General features: G+C 31.7%; 2 protein-coding genes and 1 pseudogene across 2 annotated transcripts; all 3 read left to right on the top strand.

The window, feature by feature from the left end:
* The first annotated feature begins 1,061 nt into the window (after positions 1-1,061).
* Positions 1,062-3,194, top strand: LOC112706897 (cytochrome P450 94C1-like). The gene is made up of 2 exons (XM_025758413.3): positions 1,062-1,613; positions 2,053-3,194. The coding sequence occupies exons 1-2, from the start codon at positions 1,110-1,112 to the stop codon at positions 3,034-3,036; spliced, it is 1,488 nt and encodes a 495-aa protein (XP_025614198.1). The 5' UTR covers positions 1,062-1,109; the 3' UTR covers positions 3,037-3,194.
* A 5,948-nt stretch (positions 3,195-9,142) lies between these two features.
* On the top strand, positions 9,143-9,352 carry LOC112708612 (small nucleolar RNA U3; annotated as a pseudogene).
* A 3,568-nt stretch (positions 9,353-12,920) lies between these two features.
* On the top strand, positions 12,921-15,393 carry LOC112706895 (uncharacterized). The gene is made up of 6 exons (XM_025758412.3): positions 12,921-13,125; positions 13,325-13,474; positions 13,873-13,946; positions 14,114-14,232; positions 14,477-14,560; positions 15,009-15,393. Exons 1-6 carry the CDS (start codon positions 13,119-13,121, stop codon positions 15,052-15,054), a joined length of 480 nt encoding a protein of 159 aa, XP_025614197.1. The 5' UTR covers positions 12,921-13,118; the 3' UTR covers positions 15,055-15,393.
* The last annotated feature ends 228 nt before the right edge of the window (positions 15,394-15,621 follow it).

Here is a 15,621-nt window from a genome sequence, read left to right as displayed (position 1 = left end):
ACAAATAAAAAAGGATAAAACATTTAATTTTTATTGTAAAAAAAATTATTCGGACAATATTTCTCTTAAAATTATTATTAATATATTAAAATTAACCTCTTAACTAAATAACAAGGACTGCATAAAAAACGTTTGAGTAGCATAAGATGAGATCATCATTAGGGATTCATTGGACATCTTTTTTATGTGTTTGTTTTAATTTATAACGTATTTATTTATTTATTTTTAAATGATAAAAATAAATCCAACGGACATCTATAATTCTATAGCACGCTAAGCTATGAGCTATATTTGTGCTCCACTGTTCTACCCTTAATTTAATTTCAGAAAACATTTTTCTTGTGCAGATATATATATATATATATATACAAAAGATATAATTAATAGATGCGTCCATGCAAGTATTAATTTAAAGTACAATAATTTCTAGAGTGTAATACAGCCACGACCTCCTCCCGCCCACAAGATTCCAACTATTAAAGGAGTGATGAGCTCTTTATTTTCTTTCCAATATATATATATAGTAAAAATCTTCTCAAGAAATAGCACATATACTTTATATATATAGAAAAAAACTCAAATGCCTAATAAATTCTAATCAGCATTTAATCCGCATTTGACTTTTAATGTAATAGATAGCTACAAAGATTCTTATTATTTTGTTTACAAAAATATAAATTAGTATAAATAAAAAATTAATCAAAATTTATCTTATTTAATATTTATTAATTATTATCATTAACTATTATAACAATCAATAATTAATAAATATTAAATAAAATAAATTTTGATTATTTTAATTATTTTTTATTATTAAATATTTTTGTTAATACTTAAATTAATTTTTAATTATTTATTTAAAAATAAAAATATTTGATAACAATAAAAATTAGTCTAAAATAATCAAAATTTATCTTACTATAATAATTAATACATGCTAAATAAAATAAATTTTGAATTTTTTTTCTGATATTACCGATTTAAAAAATAAAATGTTTTTTTATCATTAAATATTTCATAGACCATGAAATGAAATCTCTCCCCCTATATAACCCACCAAGTGATTCTCAACTCTGAAGCAAGGTGGTGGTTGTTCATGGTCTGAATCAATGGAGAGCACATTGGGTTTGTTGTTCTTCTTGTTCACACTCCTCTTCTGTATCTTCTCATTCCTGTTGTTCCTCTCGAGAATGAAGCCATGGTGCAACTGTCACACTTGCAGGACCTACACAACAATGAGTCGGACCACCCACTTCACAAACCTCTCCGATTGGTACACTCATCTCCTCCGTAACTCCGCCACCGGAACCATCCACGTCCACGTCTTGGGCAATATCGTAACTTCAAACCCCATCAACGTTGAGTACATGCTTAAGACGCGCTTCCAAAACTACCCCAAAGGGAGGCCGTTCTCCGCGATCCTGGGCGATCTCTTGGGCCACGGGATCTTCAATGTTGACGGCAGCGCGTGGATGTTCCAGAGGAAGATGGCCAGCCTGGAGCTCGGGAGCGTGGCGGTTCGGACCTACGCGCTGCAGATAGTGACGGAAGAGATACGAACCAGGCTCCTTCCTCTCATGGTTTCTTCGGTTGCATGTGGTCAACAGGACCAGGTTTATTTGCATTTCAATGCCTTGTTACTTACTGTATTATTAACAAATATTTAACTAAAATTTATAAAAAAGAAATCATTTTTAAGTTAATTAATATTAATATTTAAAATTAAAAATAAAAAATTTTATAATCTAAGATTAAAATTTTAAAATAAATAAAATAATTTTTAAAAATTAATTATCTAATGTTACTGTTCAACTAATATATATGGATGACAATTTAAGTACAGTTGAAAATAATTTAACTAAATAATTTAATAATTTTTAATTATTATTAATTTTATATAAAAATACCTGCATTTAAATTTTTACTTCATATATATTATGTTGGAGGAATAATACCGGACATAGTTACCTTTATTTTTCAATATATTAGATCGAGTTTATAAATTTAGTGATTTTCTTTTTAACCAAACATGCATGTATATGTCTGAAACAGGATAGTGGGATGGATTTACAAGACATATTGCGACGTTTCTCGTTCGACAACATTTGCAAATTCTCCTTCGGCGTGGACCCAGGTTGTCTCCAACCATCCCTACCTGTTTCACCCTTCGCCGCCGCTTTCGACACGGCCTCCAAGCTCTCGGCAGAGCGTGCAATGACATCATCACCAATCACATGGAAGATCAAGCGCCTACTTAACATTGGATCCGAGAAGAAGCTGAAGCAAGCCATCAAAATCATAAACAACTTAGCAGAAGAGTTAATAAACAAGCGCAGGAAAATCGGATTCTCCACAAGAAAGGATCTCCTCTCAAGGTTCATGAGCTCTGTCGAAAACGACAACAAATACCTCAGAGACATAGTCGTTAGTTTTCTATTGGCTGGTCGCGACACAGTTGCGGCCGCGTTAACCGGTTTCTTTTTCTTATTATCCAAAAACCCGAGTGTTGAGGTCTTGATCCGGGAAGAATTGGACCGGATCCTGGACAATCCGGTCCAGGAATGTGCGAGTTTTGAGCAGCTGCAGCAAATGCATTATCTCACTGCTGCGATTTACGAGAGCATGAGACTCTTTCCGCCGGTTCAGTTTGACTCCAAGTTCGCGCAAGAGGACGATGTGTTACCGGATGGTACATTTGTACCCATGGGTACGAGGGTTACATACCATCCGTATGCAATGGGTCGGATGGATCGGATTTGGGGGTCCGATTGCCTCAAATTCAAACCCGAAAGATGGTTGCATGCCGGTGTGTTTGTGCCGGAGGATCCATTTAAATACCCGGTTTTTCAGGCTGGGGTTAGGATTTGTTTGGGAAAAGAGTTGGCAGTTGTAGAGATGAAATCCTTGGTGGCTACATTGATAAGGCAATTTGATATTCGGGTAGTTGGGTCTGACACGGAGCCCCGGTTTGCACCAGGTCTTACCGCAACCATGCGGGGTGGGTTGTCGGTTCGGGTTTATGAGAGAAGTAGGTGATGGAATGACCCCTGAGAAGCTTGTAGAGTTAAAGTTGATCCATGTTGAGTAATTATTAGTAGTTACATTTGGAGTAGGTGAGATCTAATTTAAGGGGAATCAAAGTATCAAGCTATGTAAATTTTGTCGCAACTAAATAAATTCAAGTAATTTTCTTCTCTAATGGCTGTTGGCTTTTGGGGTAAATTGTAAATGGGAAAATATATGGAGCATATTATTTGAAAATGTTAGAGAGCGGTTAAATTTCGTTGTTTCTAGTAATCAATTAATTATTAATATTTAAAAATATAAAATAAAATATTTTATTAAATTAAAGTTAATAGTCAAATTAATTTTTAAAAGTAAGATATTTTTTAAATTTATTCTTAAGAAAATTAATTGAATTAGTCTTTTAAAAATTACAAATTAATCATATTTGTTCTTCAGTCATTTTATTAATATTTTTTTAAATATTGATGCAGTAAAATGTTAATTAATAATATATATAATACCTAATATATCTAATTAGATATTGACCAAATATATTTATAAAAATTTATTAATTTAATCATTTTTTCTAATTACAAAAATTCTATTCCCAATATGACCTAACGACTAAATTAATAGATTTTCTTAAACATATTTAGTTAAAGTCTAATTGAATATGTTATGTATTATGTGCATGTATACTATCAGTTAATATTTTACATCATTCATTATTGACAAAAATTATGAGTAGAGTAACTAAATGACAGATATAATTAATTCGTAATATTTAAAAGATCAATTTAATTGAAAAAATCTTTTAAAGACGAATTTAAATGATGTCTTATTTTTCAGAAACTAATTTAACTATTAACCCTATTAGATTACTAAATTATTTGAAAAAGTAAAAGATGTTTTAATATTTAATTTTTTTTAAATCTATCTAAATATAGAATATTGTTTTCTATTAAAAAAAGGTAAAAATTTAACTAAATCAAGACTTACTCTTTTTTTTTGGTGTCTAAATCAAGATTTACTCTAAATTGGATAGAGACAATTTAACTTATATTTTCTCCAAATCTGATAAGCAGTAATTGTTAATAATTTGTAATTGGGTATGCCTAATTATAGAATGAAAAAGAAAATCTTTTTTCTCTCGCTAGAAAGGAAAGAATTAAAGAATATTTAGTGGATACCATTTTAAGTTTATAATATTACTTGCCAATGTTATTGAATTTTATAGTATTATAAAAACTTAATTTTATTCAATTTTATTTCTGACATTTTTTATTTATGTTAAAATTATCAATGAATATTAATTTTGTTTAATATATTAGAGATCAAATTAAAAATATTCACAGATAATTTTAATACAAATAAAAAAATATTAAATACAAAATTAAATAAATAAAATATTGAAATATTTTAAAACAAACTACCAATTTTAAGGATAAAAGTATATTTTTTCTCATTAAAAAACAAGTGATAAAGGAAAATTGTTGTCATTTGTAATTGAAAATGACACTTGTATTAATATTCAATTTTGTCTCAATTTCATCTAATACATTAGAGACAAAATTAAAAAATTTTAAAAATAATTTTGATATAAATAAAAATATTAAACATAAATTAAATTAAAATATTTATTAAACAAATGGTAAACCTTAGGAACAAAAATCATACCTTGTTCTGTTGAAAAACAAGTGACAAAGGAAAACTTTTAGTTGTCATTATGCAATTGGAAATGGCAATTGTGTTAATTTTTAAATCTTTATGACTAAATGTAGAAGAATTCAGGCCAAAATTATGGCTGAAAAAGAGATAACTTTATCTCTACTCATCAATAATTAAGTTCAGTTATTTGCCAATGTACTTTTTCTTGTCTCTTTCTCTGCATTAGAACAGCAGTTCATGAAAGATAGCCTCTTCTAACGGAAGCTTTTGCAATAAGGAGGCTGTTTTTCTGCTTATTATAAAAAATGGCAATGGCAATTCTCCAAGACCTCTTGCAAGAATACATAAACTCATTGTTTGTTGAGGTGATATTCGATCTTGTCATGTAATATATTTGCTTTTTTGGCATTTAACGCTTACTTGAATCTTGTTATGATGTAGCAGTTCTTATAATTTCACAAATTAAATTTGAACTGAACAATAATGTTAAAAAACACTTTGCTCATTGGTTGTGTATGTCTTTAATTTTTTTTTTCTTCTGCTATTATATTTGCAGGAGCTAGTGAATGATCAATTTTTGTCTCTGAAAAACACTGAAGAACTAGACTGTGTTGTACAGATGATTGAAAAGTACTTTGAATATGTTGACATGATCCTTCCAGAGCTTTCTTGTCAATTGTAATATATATGAACTAATGATTTTACTATCATCACTTCATGCATGGTTTTCTATTTCATACTAATTATATTATTTAATTTTTTTTCTTGTGATTTTAATTTACGCCTATAGTGATAATTCAAAAGTTGACTTCTCTAAGTTGGCATCCCTAGTTCGTGAGATAGAGGAAAAGAGCACCAGGTAATTACTTGCAATATCTATCTTTGAATTTGCATTTATATATTGAAGATTTAAAAGGCATCGTTTGTTTAAAAACTTTGCATCTAAGCTTAGATACTTTCATTCTCTTTTTTTGATTAACTAGTTGGGCATTTAATCATGAGCAATAACAGTAAATGTTTTGATAAGATTGAAGATTTAATTTGAGATTTTTTACTTAAATAAATGAAATTGAAGGGCATATAGGTTATATAATATGTTAATCATGTCATTCAGAAATAATTTATGCATGCATAACCTAGGAGAATTAGGAATAAATCGTGCTAGGCTACCTAGGATTATAAGTTACACATAAATCGTCCCACTCTAAAAGGATTCACGTAATTTTGGATTAAAACACAAAGGCCCGGCGCGATTTACGTGTGAAAGGAAAATCTCTCAAGCCTGACGCAATTCATATTGTTTGAAGACCTTCGAAGTTCAGCCACGATATATATTTAAAGACTTACCCTATGAAAACTACAACGAGTTATTGCTCGAGTGAGACCTCAACCCATTGCGGCGACTAACATTGGTGGAGGAGGAGCCACTATTTTCAACGTTATGGAAGCTTTGGGAGAGAAGGTTTGGGGGAAAGACAGCCCGCAGCGGAGGAGGAGGTGGTAGTGAGCAGACGCGTGAACCACTATGATCGTATACTGTCCTACTTAGATCGTGTCAATTTACTGCATGTTACAAGGTTGAATGATTATTGGTTCAAGTTTAACGAGTCGCTAATCAGTGCATTCATGGAGCGATGGCATCTTGAAACTCATACGTTCTATATGTCGTTTGGGGAGTGCACGATTACACTGCAAGATTTGGCACACCAGTTTAGCCTCCCTATTGATGGACATGTAGTGAGCGGGTGTCTAAGCGATTTTAAGCCATTGATGGAAGGGAGGAAACCTGTCCGGGTGTGATTTCGAGAGTTATTCGGTGACCTTCTACCAGATAATTGTATTGATAACTTCACGGTTTTTTTTTCCTGGTTCCAGAACAAGTTTAGAGACTTGTCCGCCAATGCATCGGAAGCAACGGTACAGATCTATGCACGAGATTACATTATGATGTTGTTGTCTACGTGCTCTTCGCGGACAAGTCTAGTGCCAGGGTTCATTTACGGTGGCTTCCGTATGTTGCGGACCTTGACGGACTCAGCAAGTATAACTGCTTGCGATCTGTCGACATCTCTGTTGCTAGACATGTGTGCGGTCCATTTTCGAACTGCACACACTTTTTATGATACTTCAGTTGGTCGGAATCAAACACTTTATATTCTACACCATACAAATATTATAACTCTTAACTGTCATTACAACTTTCTTTTTACTTTCGAACCATTTTTCGATTTCAAACACGTCCGTGCCAATCATACTAGGCCTGTCTACGTGAATAGTAAGGTGCTGCTGATCTGGAAATGCAAGTTGGTTTAGTGCATCAAGGTCCAAAGTTGAAAAGAGTTGAGGGTATTGCTGTGTCTGACTGCTTGCATGGGTTTGTGCTCCTCCAGCATGTGTGGTGTCTTCCTCACCATTACTTTCATCACCAATAATTGGTGGCTCCGAATCCGACCCATCATCGCCTATAGCCTCCGCAAATGGATCTCTCTCTCTCTCTCTCTCTCTCTCTCTCTCTCTCTCTCTCTCTCTCTCTCTCTCTCTCTCTCTCTCTCTCTCTCTCTCTCTCTCTCTCTCTCTCTCTCACCTCCATGAATATCGGTGCACCGTCTACTACAGGTGCTGCTCCCATTGCAACTGCGAGCTCTCCAAAGTTTCGCCCATCACCCAAGTCATCTGTTGGAATGGGAAAATCAGCCGTAAATGATGAGGATGAAACAAAGGGAGTCATTGGTTGCCCAGCTGGAACGGTGCTGGAACTCCCTTCTATGACGGCAGTGGACGGATTCGGAACGGATCCACTAGAGCTACCCTCTACATCAACCATTCTGATAAACAACTCTATAGCGCCTAAGTTTGAAAATCTTGATTGAATGTGAAATATAACTCGCATGTTGTCGTCGCCAAGCATCTCGTACTTTCCAAACTTAAGATAACCTTGCCTCAGTGAGATCGGAATTCAAAAAATAATTATTTCACAGGTTTCTTTTCACATTTTTCTGCCTTCTGTAATCTACTATTCTGTAATTCCATCAAAATCGTTGACAGATTTACAAATATACCAGTATGCTTTTTATTAAAAAACGTGACACTCTCACTTGTGTTTTCATCAATCTTTCTTCACTGATGAGCTAACAAAAATATAGTTTCACTCATCTCTCTCAAAACTCAATAAACTTCAAATGTACATTGTTTGATACCACACTCGTTTATTTATAGATAATTTATCATCATAAATCGTTCTAGCCTTCTTAGGTCACTAATTTAATGTTAAATCGTGGCTGGGCTTCGAGGATTACTGAAATTGAGTATAAATCGCTCTAAGGTGGTTAGAGTTATGGACTGCACATAAATCGTGCCACCCAAATGTGTGTTAGCTTCAAAACATGTTAGATTCACTAGACTAGGGCGATTTATACTCAGCTTGTAATCTTAGTTAGCCTAGCACGATTTATTCCTAATTTTTTTAGGCCATACACGTATAAATAGTCTCTGACTGACATGCATAATTAACATATTATATAATCCACATATTTTTAGGACGATTTTTATGATATTAAAAAGAGGATAAATATGTTTCAAAATTTGTTTTAGAAGAATCTAGTAAATTTAACTTCAATTTTATTTATTTAAGTAAAAAATCCTTTGATTTGCTTAGATATTATTTAGTATTGTATTAGAAGTATAAACATTTTGAAAACATAATTAATGGCAGTATGCGTAAGGCACGTGTATAGTTATAATTTGTTCTTTGGGTTCAATTTAGACCAGCTTTACAAACAAGATATTTCAAATACTTATTATAAGATGACTAAACACCATGTTCATGGTCATATAAACCTAGCTATTCATCTATTACTGTGTAAATGTTTTCAAAATTTTGTGTTTTTCTTATTGAATTTATATCTTGTATACTTATGTCATGTTACAGCATTGGTACAGAGCATATGAGACTTGCATGTTCAGTTCTCATTAAAGCTTGTGACGAGAAGAATAAAAAAAAGTACATTTTCTCTCTTCGTTACAATTTAGTATATATATATATATATATATATATATATATATATATATATATATATATATATATATATATATATATATATATATATATGTGACATGTCATCTTTTAATTGGTTGTTATGTTAACTATGGTTAAATAATAATTTAAATTATAGTCCAAAGTGGGTGATTATGTAATTAAATACCTCCAAATTTAATTTCAATGCCATTCAGAAATCCCATATCATCATCACCATCACTATCATTATCATCATCATCATCATTCTTTTCATCTTCTTTTTCGTCTTCCCCTTCTACACTATCATCATAAAAAGCCATTATAATCGATTTCACGTTCTTAAATTTTAAGATTTTTTGAATTTCGCAAACGTAAACTTAGTCTCATCTGGGCTAGGTTCACAAAATAAAAGCAGTTTTTATAACTAAACACAAAGAACACAAAACACAGAACACGACCTTACTTGAACAGGATCTGTTCTATAGGCTCGTACATCTATATCCTTGAGTTCTAAGAAGACAGGAACCAAAGTCTGGCGGATGAACTATGACCGTGAGGTCAGAGTGTGATTAATTGTTCCAAAGTGCATGCCATCTGAACGGTGGAGGATCGTCCGCGCTACAATCTTGTGGTCGAGATGGTCTCACGGTGTTCTGACAGACTCAAATCTTTTTTCCCTAGCCATTTAATTAGTTATTTTCTCTAAATACTTATTTACTGGTTCATCAAAATATGGAACACCCAATGAGTTGATTTTTTCTTTCAATTTCAGAGAGAAATAGGACCGGGGTAAATTGAATTTCTACACAATAATAAAAATATAACTTTATTTTTTAATGTTTATAGAAATTATATATTTATCCCTCTTATAAAAATATTTAATTACAAAATTACCCTACTTTAGTTAACATATTAACTCTTATTGAGTTAAATTAAATCAAACTAAAACTAAGCATCCAATTAAAGCATGTCACGTTACGAGAGGTAATTTACATGTTGAAATAGAGAAGGTTGGGTAGAACTCACCATATATATATATATATATATATATATATATATATATATATATATATATATATATATATATTATACAGTTATATTAAGTGTACAATAAAATTAATTACTAATATAAAATATATATTAAAAATAAATTAAACATTATATATATTTTTATATAAATATATAGTGATTGATTTTAATGTACATGATACATTTTTATTTCACTAAAGATCATATATAAAGCCTTTTCAGTAATAACATGATAAATAGAATAGTGGTTTACATATATAATTTTAAAATAATTTAATTTTAATGTATTTTAATTTTTCAGTTTTACTCAAAGTCTACTCTGGCTTAAGCGTGAATTTAGCAATACTAAGAATAAATTGACGTCTATTATTCAGGTATATTAAATTATTTATTTATTTAAACATGAATTTAATGCTTTGTTTTTTGTGTTCATTTAACTTTTTAAAAAGAGAATAAATCGTCTTGTATATATATTTCTGTATGTCTTATATATGATATTTGTCTTAACTATCAAACCTAACTTCTGTATATATATTGTTGTGCTGTTTTAACATGCTTCAATTGCTCTAAATTACAGATGGAGAGAAGGATTAGAAGACTTAAAGAAAAGAGATTAAGATCACTAAACTAGAGTTTATGTGCAGTTGACTAATGTTAAGTTCTCCTCCTTTTGAATCACATGAATTCTGGTTTTGAGAAGCTTGCTGGTTTGAGTGTCTGATTTATTTGAATCATTGGATGAGCTCAAAGAAATATGATCCTTTCCTTGCTATTTAATTTTTCTTTGGATCTGTGTGTTACTAACTTTTTCATATGATTGTAGTTGTGTTGCAAATATACAAGACTAAACGAAGGAGAATATTTGATTACAGAGCCGCATAGAGTCATAAGTTGAGCTAATGTTTAATTGAATATAACATTACTCTAACTAACTCACTTTGCCGAAGCTCGTTCATCTACTTAAATATATTTTGTGAATTCAAATTTTGATCTCTATATATAATAATTTATTAGTCAATAATTTATTAATTTTAATGTCAGATTAAAAAATATGATAAAAAATAAAAAAATATTTAATAGAAATGTGCACTCACTTTAGTGCATTATCACATTTACTTTTGTTGTTGCCAATTTTTTTAATAAAAGAAATTCTGATTTAATAGGCAAACTCCACCATATACTAATTAAATTCAACTCAAAATTGTGCATTTGGAAGTACATAATATAATATTTATTAAATTTAACATGATTATATATTTTTTTGTGTAAACAAAAATTATATATAATAATTATATCTATACATCAAGTTGATTCGATTTATGCTAATTTATCTTAGATTAAGATTTACTTTAAATTTTTAAAATATAACCAAAGAAATATTAGAATTAAATTAGGTCTAAAAAAAATTCGAGCGGATTCGGTCCATGTATATTTCTCTTTTTTTTTTTAAGTTAAAAGTAAGATCTGAATTTAAAATTTTTAAATGAGGATGAGAAGACTATACTATTTAAACTATAACTACATTTCTCGAGTTAAACCCTAAAATAGTCCCAAAGATTAGCGTCGATTCCAATTGCCCTAATTACGTAATTGAGATTGACAAAAGTGCATCACATTAGTCTCTGACCCATTTTTCATTAACGACATGATGACATGGCTTGATGACGTGGGTTGTTAGTGACATGTGTCACTCCATGGTTTAACCACGTGGCATACTAATGTGGATGGTTGTGCCATGTGTCACAATGCTATTTAGCCACGTGTTCGTTTGTACCACGTGTCACAACAGTATTCGTCCACGTACCGTCTATTATGTCATTATTATAAATGTACCAAATTAGTTCATCACTTTGCATTAAATGACTCATTTTAGTGCCTGAAATTGAATGTCATGTACTAAACTAGTCTCTTTACCAGTTTTTTCTCATTTTTTTTAAATTTAAAATTTTTTATATCTTACATGCACTAATTTCAATTCTATTTTTTCATATATCATTTAAATACAAGTACTTTCATAAAAAATTTTAAGATTTTAGTTTTAATTATATAATTTTTTTATAATAATTTAACATTGGTATATTTTGTAATATATAAGTATGTTATTATAAAAAAAGAATTATATAATTGATTAGACACATTTTTTCATTAAAAAATATGTATTTTTAACAAGAAATCGAAAATTAAAATAAACATTTTTTTTGTTCTTATGAAATACATGTTTCCGTTGTGTGTAAATGGACTAGACTGAAGGCACTTCAAGCACTCTCACTACCATTTCCGATATTTTCAATCTAGATGAAAGAGGTCGAAGATGGTAGTGAGGGTACTTGAAATGCGTCAACTCCAAAATTGTGGTTAGAAGTATCCGTAAGAGAACAAATATTTTATAAAAGCACTAAAAGAGTCGGAGATAGTAGTGAGAGTGCTTGAAATGCCTTCGGTCCTTCACATAAACTTCAAGACGACGGTTAGGGGTATCCGCAAGAGAAAAAATATTTTATAAAATCACTTGTATTTGAATAACATGTGAAAAAATAGAATTGAAATTAATGCATTCAAAGATATTGAGAATTTGGAATTTATAGAAAAAAAAGGAGAAAAAATGGTAAAGGAACTAATTTGGTGCACGTCATTCAATTTCAAAGACTAAAATGAGTCAATTAATGTAAAGTGACTAAGTGAGGGACTAATTTGTTGTATCTACAATGATGATATAATGGACGACACGTAGACGAATACTGTTACGACACGTGGTACAAACAGATATATGGCCAAATAGCATTGTGACACGTAACACAACCATCCATTAGCATGCCACGTGTCACTGGTCACCATATCATCATACTATTACACGTGACCAAACTATGGAGTGACACGTGTCTCTAATATTCCATATCATCAGTCATGTCATTACGTTGTTAATGAGAAATGGATCAGGAATTAACATGGTGCATTTTTGTCAATCTCAAAGACATAATTGATGCAATTAACGATTTTAATATATGATGTCATTCTCAAAGACCATTTGAGTTTAACTCACATTTCTCGTCTCAACTATAATTTATAGTTTCATACAACTGAATTTGGGTCGACAAACCCAAGCCTAAGATTTTATTTCTATTTTTATATTTTCCAGTTTTGGGTTCTTTTTTTTTTTTTTTAATTTTTAAATCCATCAAGTAAAATACAAAAATAGCTTCTTATCAAGACCCACATTACGGCCTTGCAAGGCCCAAACCCAAATGCAGCAGCCATCTCTTGTACACTTGTCATTCATTTCTCTTGCTCCTCCACGCGACGGTAACAGCCACAGCTCCGACGACATTGCACCACTCATCTCCAACGACTCACTAACTCTGAGCTCCGAAGAATTCGCATTTTCCAACACCATACAGCCACCATGGATGGTATTCCAGCTCATCTCACTCACTTCATGATTTCTTCTGTGTTCAAAGTTTCTTTTGATTCAACTCGGTTGAGCTCGGAAGTAGTTCATAGTGTTCTGTTAATTTTCGATTTAGCTTCATATAAACGTGGGGAAAGTTTCAAATTTTCATGTATTATAGCGAGCGAGTTTCATGATAAACATGTATATGTGTGTTTCAGTTGATTCACAGCCAACTATGGAAGAAACGATTCTGGTGGGCGATGACCTGATGATGGGTCCACCGTCACCTGTTGTGCCACCTGAAATCGCATCCCACGTTCTCCGCGGTGTTGATTTGTGTGATGGAATCCTCAAGAACCTGTTTTTGTGTAAGCTTTCTTCTTTGCATGTTACTTGCTTGATTAAATGTCTATAAGCTTTTTGTGTTTCGCTTCATTTGTTGTAACTTAGACTGGAAGATAAAGGACTTAGGCAATGAATGGAGTGGTAATTAAGAAGAATTATAAAGTATGTGTAACTTAGGACCATCAGCTTGCGATTTTATGGGACTAAAGTGGAGTTAAAATGTGTATCAATATTGCCTCCATTATTAATATCTATTGGGTCTGAAGAAACTGGAGGGGCAATGATCTTAAAATTAAATAAGTTCCAAGCAACTGATAAATCCTCATGGTTTGTGTTGTTTGTCCCCTACGGTTAGTATTAGATGCCTGTTAAAACGTTGTCTTCTCTGGATATTTGATAAGCTTCATTTGAAACTTGTTAGGCTTGCAAATCAATGACATTGAACCATTCTGCCAGGATGAGCTTGCTCTTTATAAACAATGTGCTGAAAGAAGGGTGAGACGATTGCCATATATTACAGATATATTTTTCTTTGTTCTTCCATTCTTCTTTTCCATCTTACACCCAACTCATACTGTCATTATTGTGGATGGAGTTCTGGGAAGTGCATTTAATTGTTAATGTATCTTCTTTCTTTTTTCTCGTTGGGTAAAAAAATGCAGGACAAGGAGATTAGGAATCGTCTTCAAGAAAGTGAGCGGAAATTGGGCTCATCAATGCCTTTCGATGAAGCCAAGGAGAGAGTTACCCAGCTTGAGAAAGAAGTTACGTCATTGGATAGGTACATTAAAGAGTAGTCACCAATCTAAGGACCTTGGTTTCATGCATTTGCATAAATTAGACTCTATATAGTTGTATTAAAGCTACAATCATTAGTGTCTATTGGTTGCATTTTAATCGGCCGTGTTTATCTTTCTTTCTCTGTCATTGAGCATTCAAAATAAATATTGGATGCATGATTTTACGAATACAATGTAGAAATTCTCGATGTATCAGTTTCTTATATTCTTGTATTTCATGCATAGGCGCCTCATTCTTGCTAGTGGAGTTGAAGGCATGGAAGGTTTTCGCCAAAGATGGAGTTTACATGGCCGCTTAACTGATACCAAGTAATGTTTGTCATCCATTATTGTTGTTTTGTCAAGTATAGCTTGTTTGCCATTTTTAAGTTATTTGATTAAGATTATGACTTGGTTATTGAATTTATGGTTTACGATTACACTTACGCTTCTCAATTTATAGAAAAACTCATTTTAGAAGATTCCTTTTCCAAACATAAATGATTATTTGTAAGTACATTTTTTAATTTCAACTTCTTCATATCTTCAACAAATTATTTCTAATCAATCTGATTACATGAGTATTTAATCTAGTGGCCTCTGCCTTTGCCATTGCTAAACTTGTGGAGCTAATAGCCAATAAGATTATTTGATAAGTTTATCACTCAGACGTCAGTGCCATCATCATCAGTTCGTGTTGCTTCTTGTTACTTTTCAATTATGTGCTTGCTTGGTTTTACTTGTTCATTTTATTTTGTTATGTACGGATTTGATGCAGGAAAAGGTTGGAGTCCTTAAAGCAGGGCATAGATAGCAGAAAATGAGGATGGTCCATTAGGGAATCAGCAACAGAAATTTGGTTCCTAGATGAAGGTTGAACCTGCATTATGGTGGCACCTTGTTATATGCATCCATCCAAATCTTTTAGAAATATGGTATTCCTATTATTTGTTGTCATAGATTTAACGATGTATGTATTTTGGTGCCCTCAATAGTCAACATTTTCATTCTACCTGTGCTCCCTCTACTTTCTAAGGAAATAGTCACATTATATCTAATGCAATCAACTTAGAACTCTATGCTATATATTTGTTAAGTTTGTAGCAAAGATATCATTTCCTTCTTACAGGATTTCAGAAATGCAAGATTTTAGGCTTTAGTTAGTATAGCTTTTAACCATTACAGATTTTATTTTATTTTCAAATTGACATCATTTAAAATTACTGTAGTTTGATATGTGCGAGAAGACACTAGACAATGTATACCTTCACTCTTCCGGTTGAATGAATACTAGTCTTGCGAGTAATTTAGATTAGTCTGTGATCTTCTTTTAAAACTGAAAATGACTCTAATTGATGGTCCACTTTATCATACATTGATCTCTGAATTTG

This window comes from Arachis hypogaea, chromosome 8, assembly GCF_003086295.3.
Source record: "Arachis hypogaea cultivar Tifrunner chromosome 8, arahy.Tifrunner.gnm2.J5K5, whole genome shotgun sequence".
Classification (NCBI taxonomy): Eukaryota; Viridiplantae; Streptophyta; class Magnoliopsida; order Fabales; family Fabaceae; genus Arachis; species Arachis hypogaea.
This window is presented reverse-complemented; position numbering and strand designations above follow the sequence as displayed.

Bases quoted from the DNA above. Each gene is read 5' to 3' on its own strand.
- LOC112706897 (XM_025758413.3), top strand. From the start codon at position 1,110: ATGGAGAGCACATTGGGTTTGTTGTTCTTCTTGTTCACACTCCTCTTC. The intron at 1,614-2,052 runs GTTTATTTGCAT...TGTCTGAAACAG, and splicing joins CATGTGGTCAACAGGACCAG to GATAGTGGGATGGATTTACA.
- LOC112706895 (XM_025758412.3), top strand. The intron at 13,475-13,872 runs GTAAGCTTTCTT...GAAACTTGTTAG, and splicing joins CCTCAAGAACCTGTTTTTGT to GCTTGCAAATCAATGACATT. The intron at 13,947-14,113 runs GTGAGACGATTG...AAAAAAATGCAG, and splicing joins AACAATGTGCTGAAAGAAGG to GACAAGGAGATTAGGAATCG.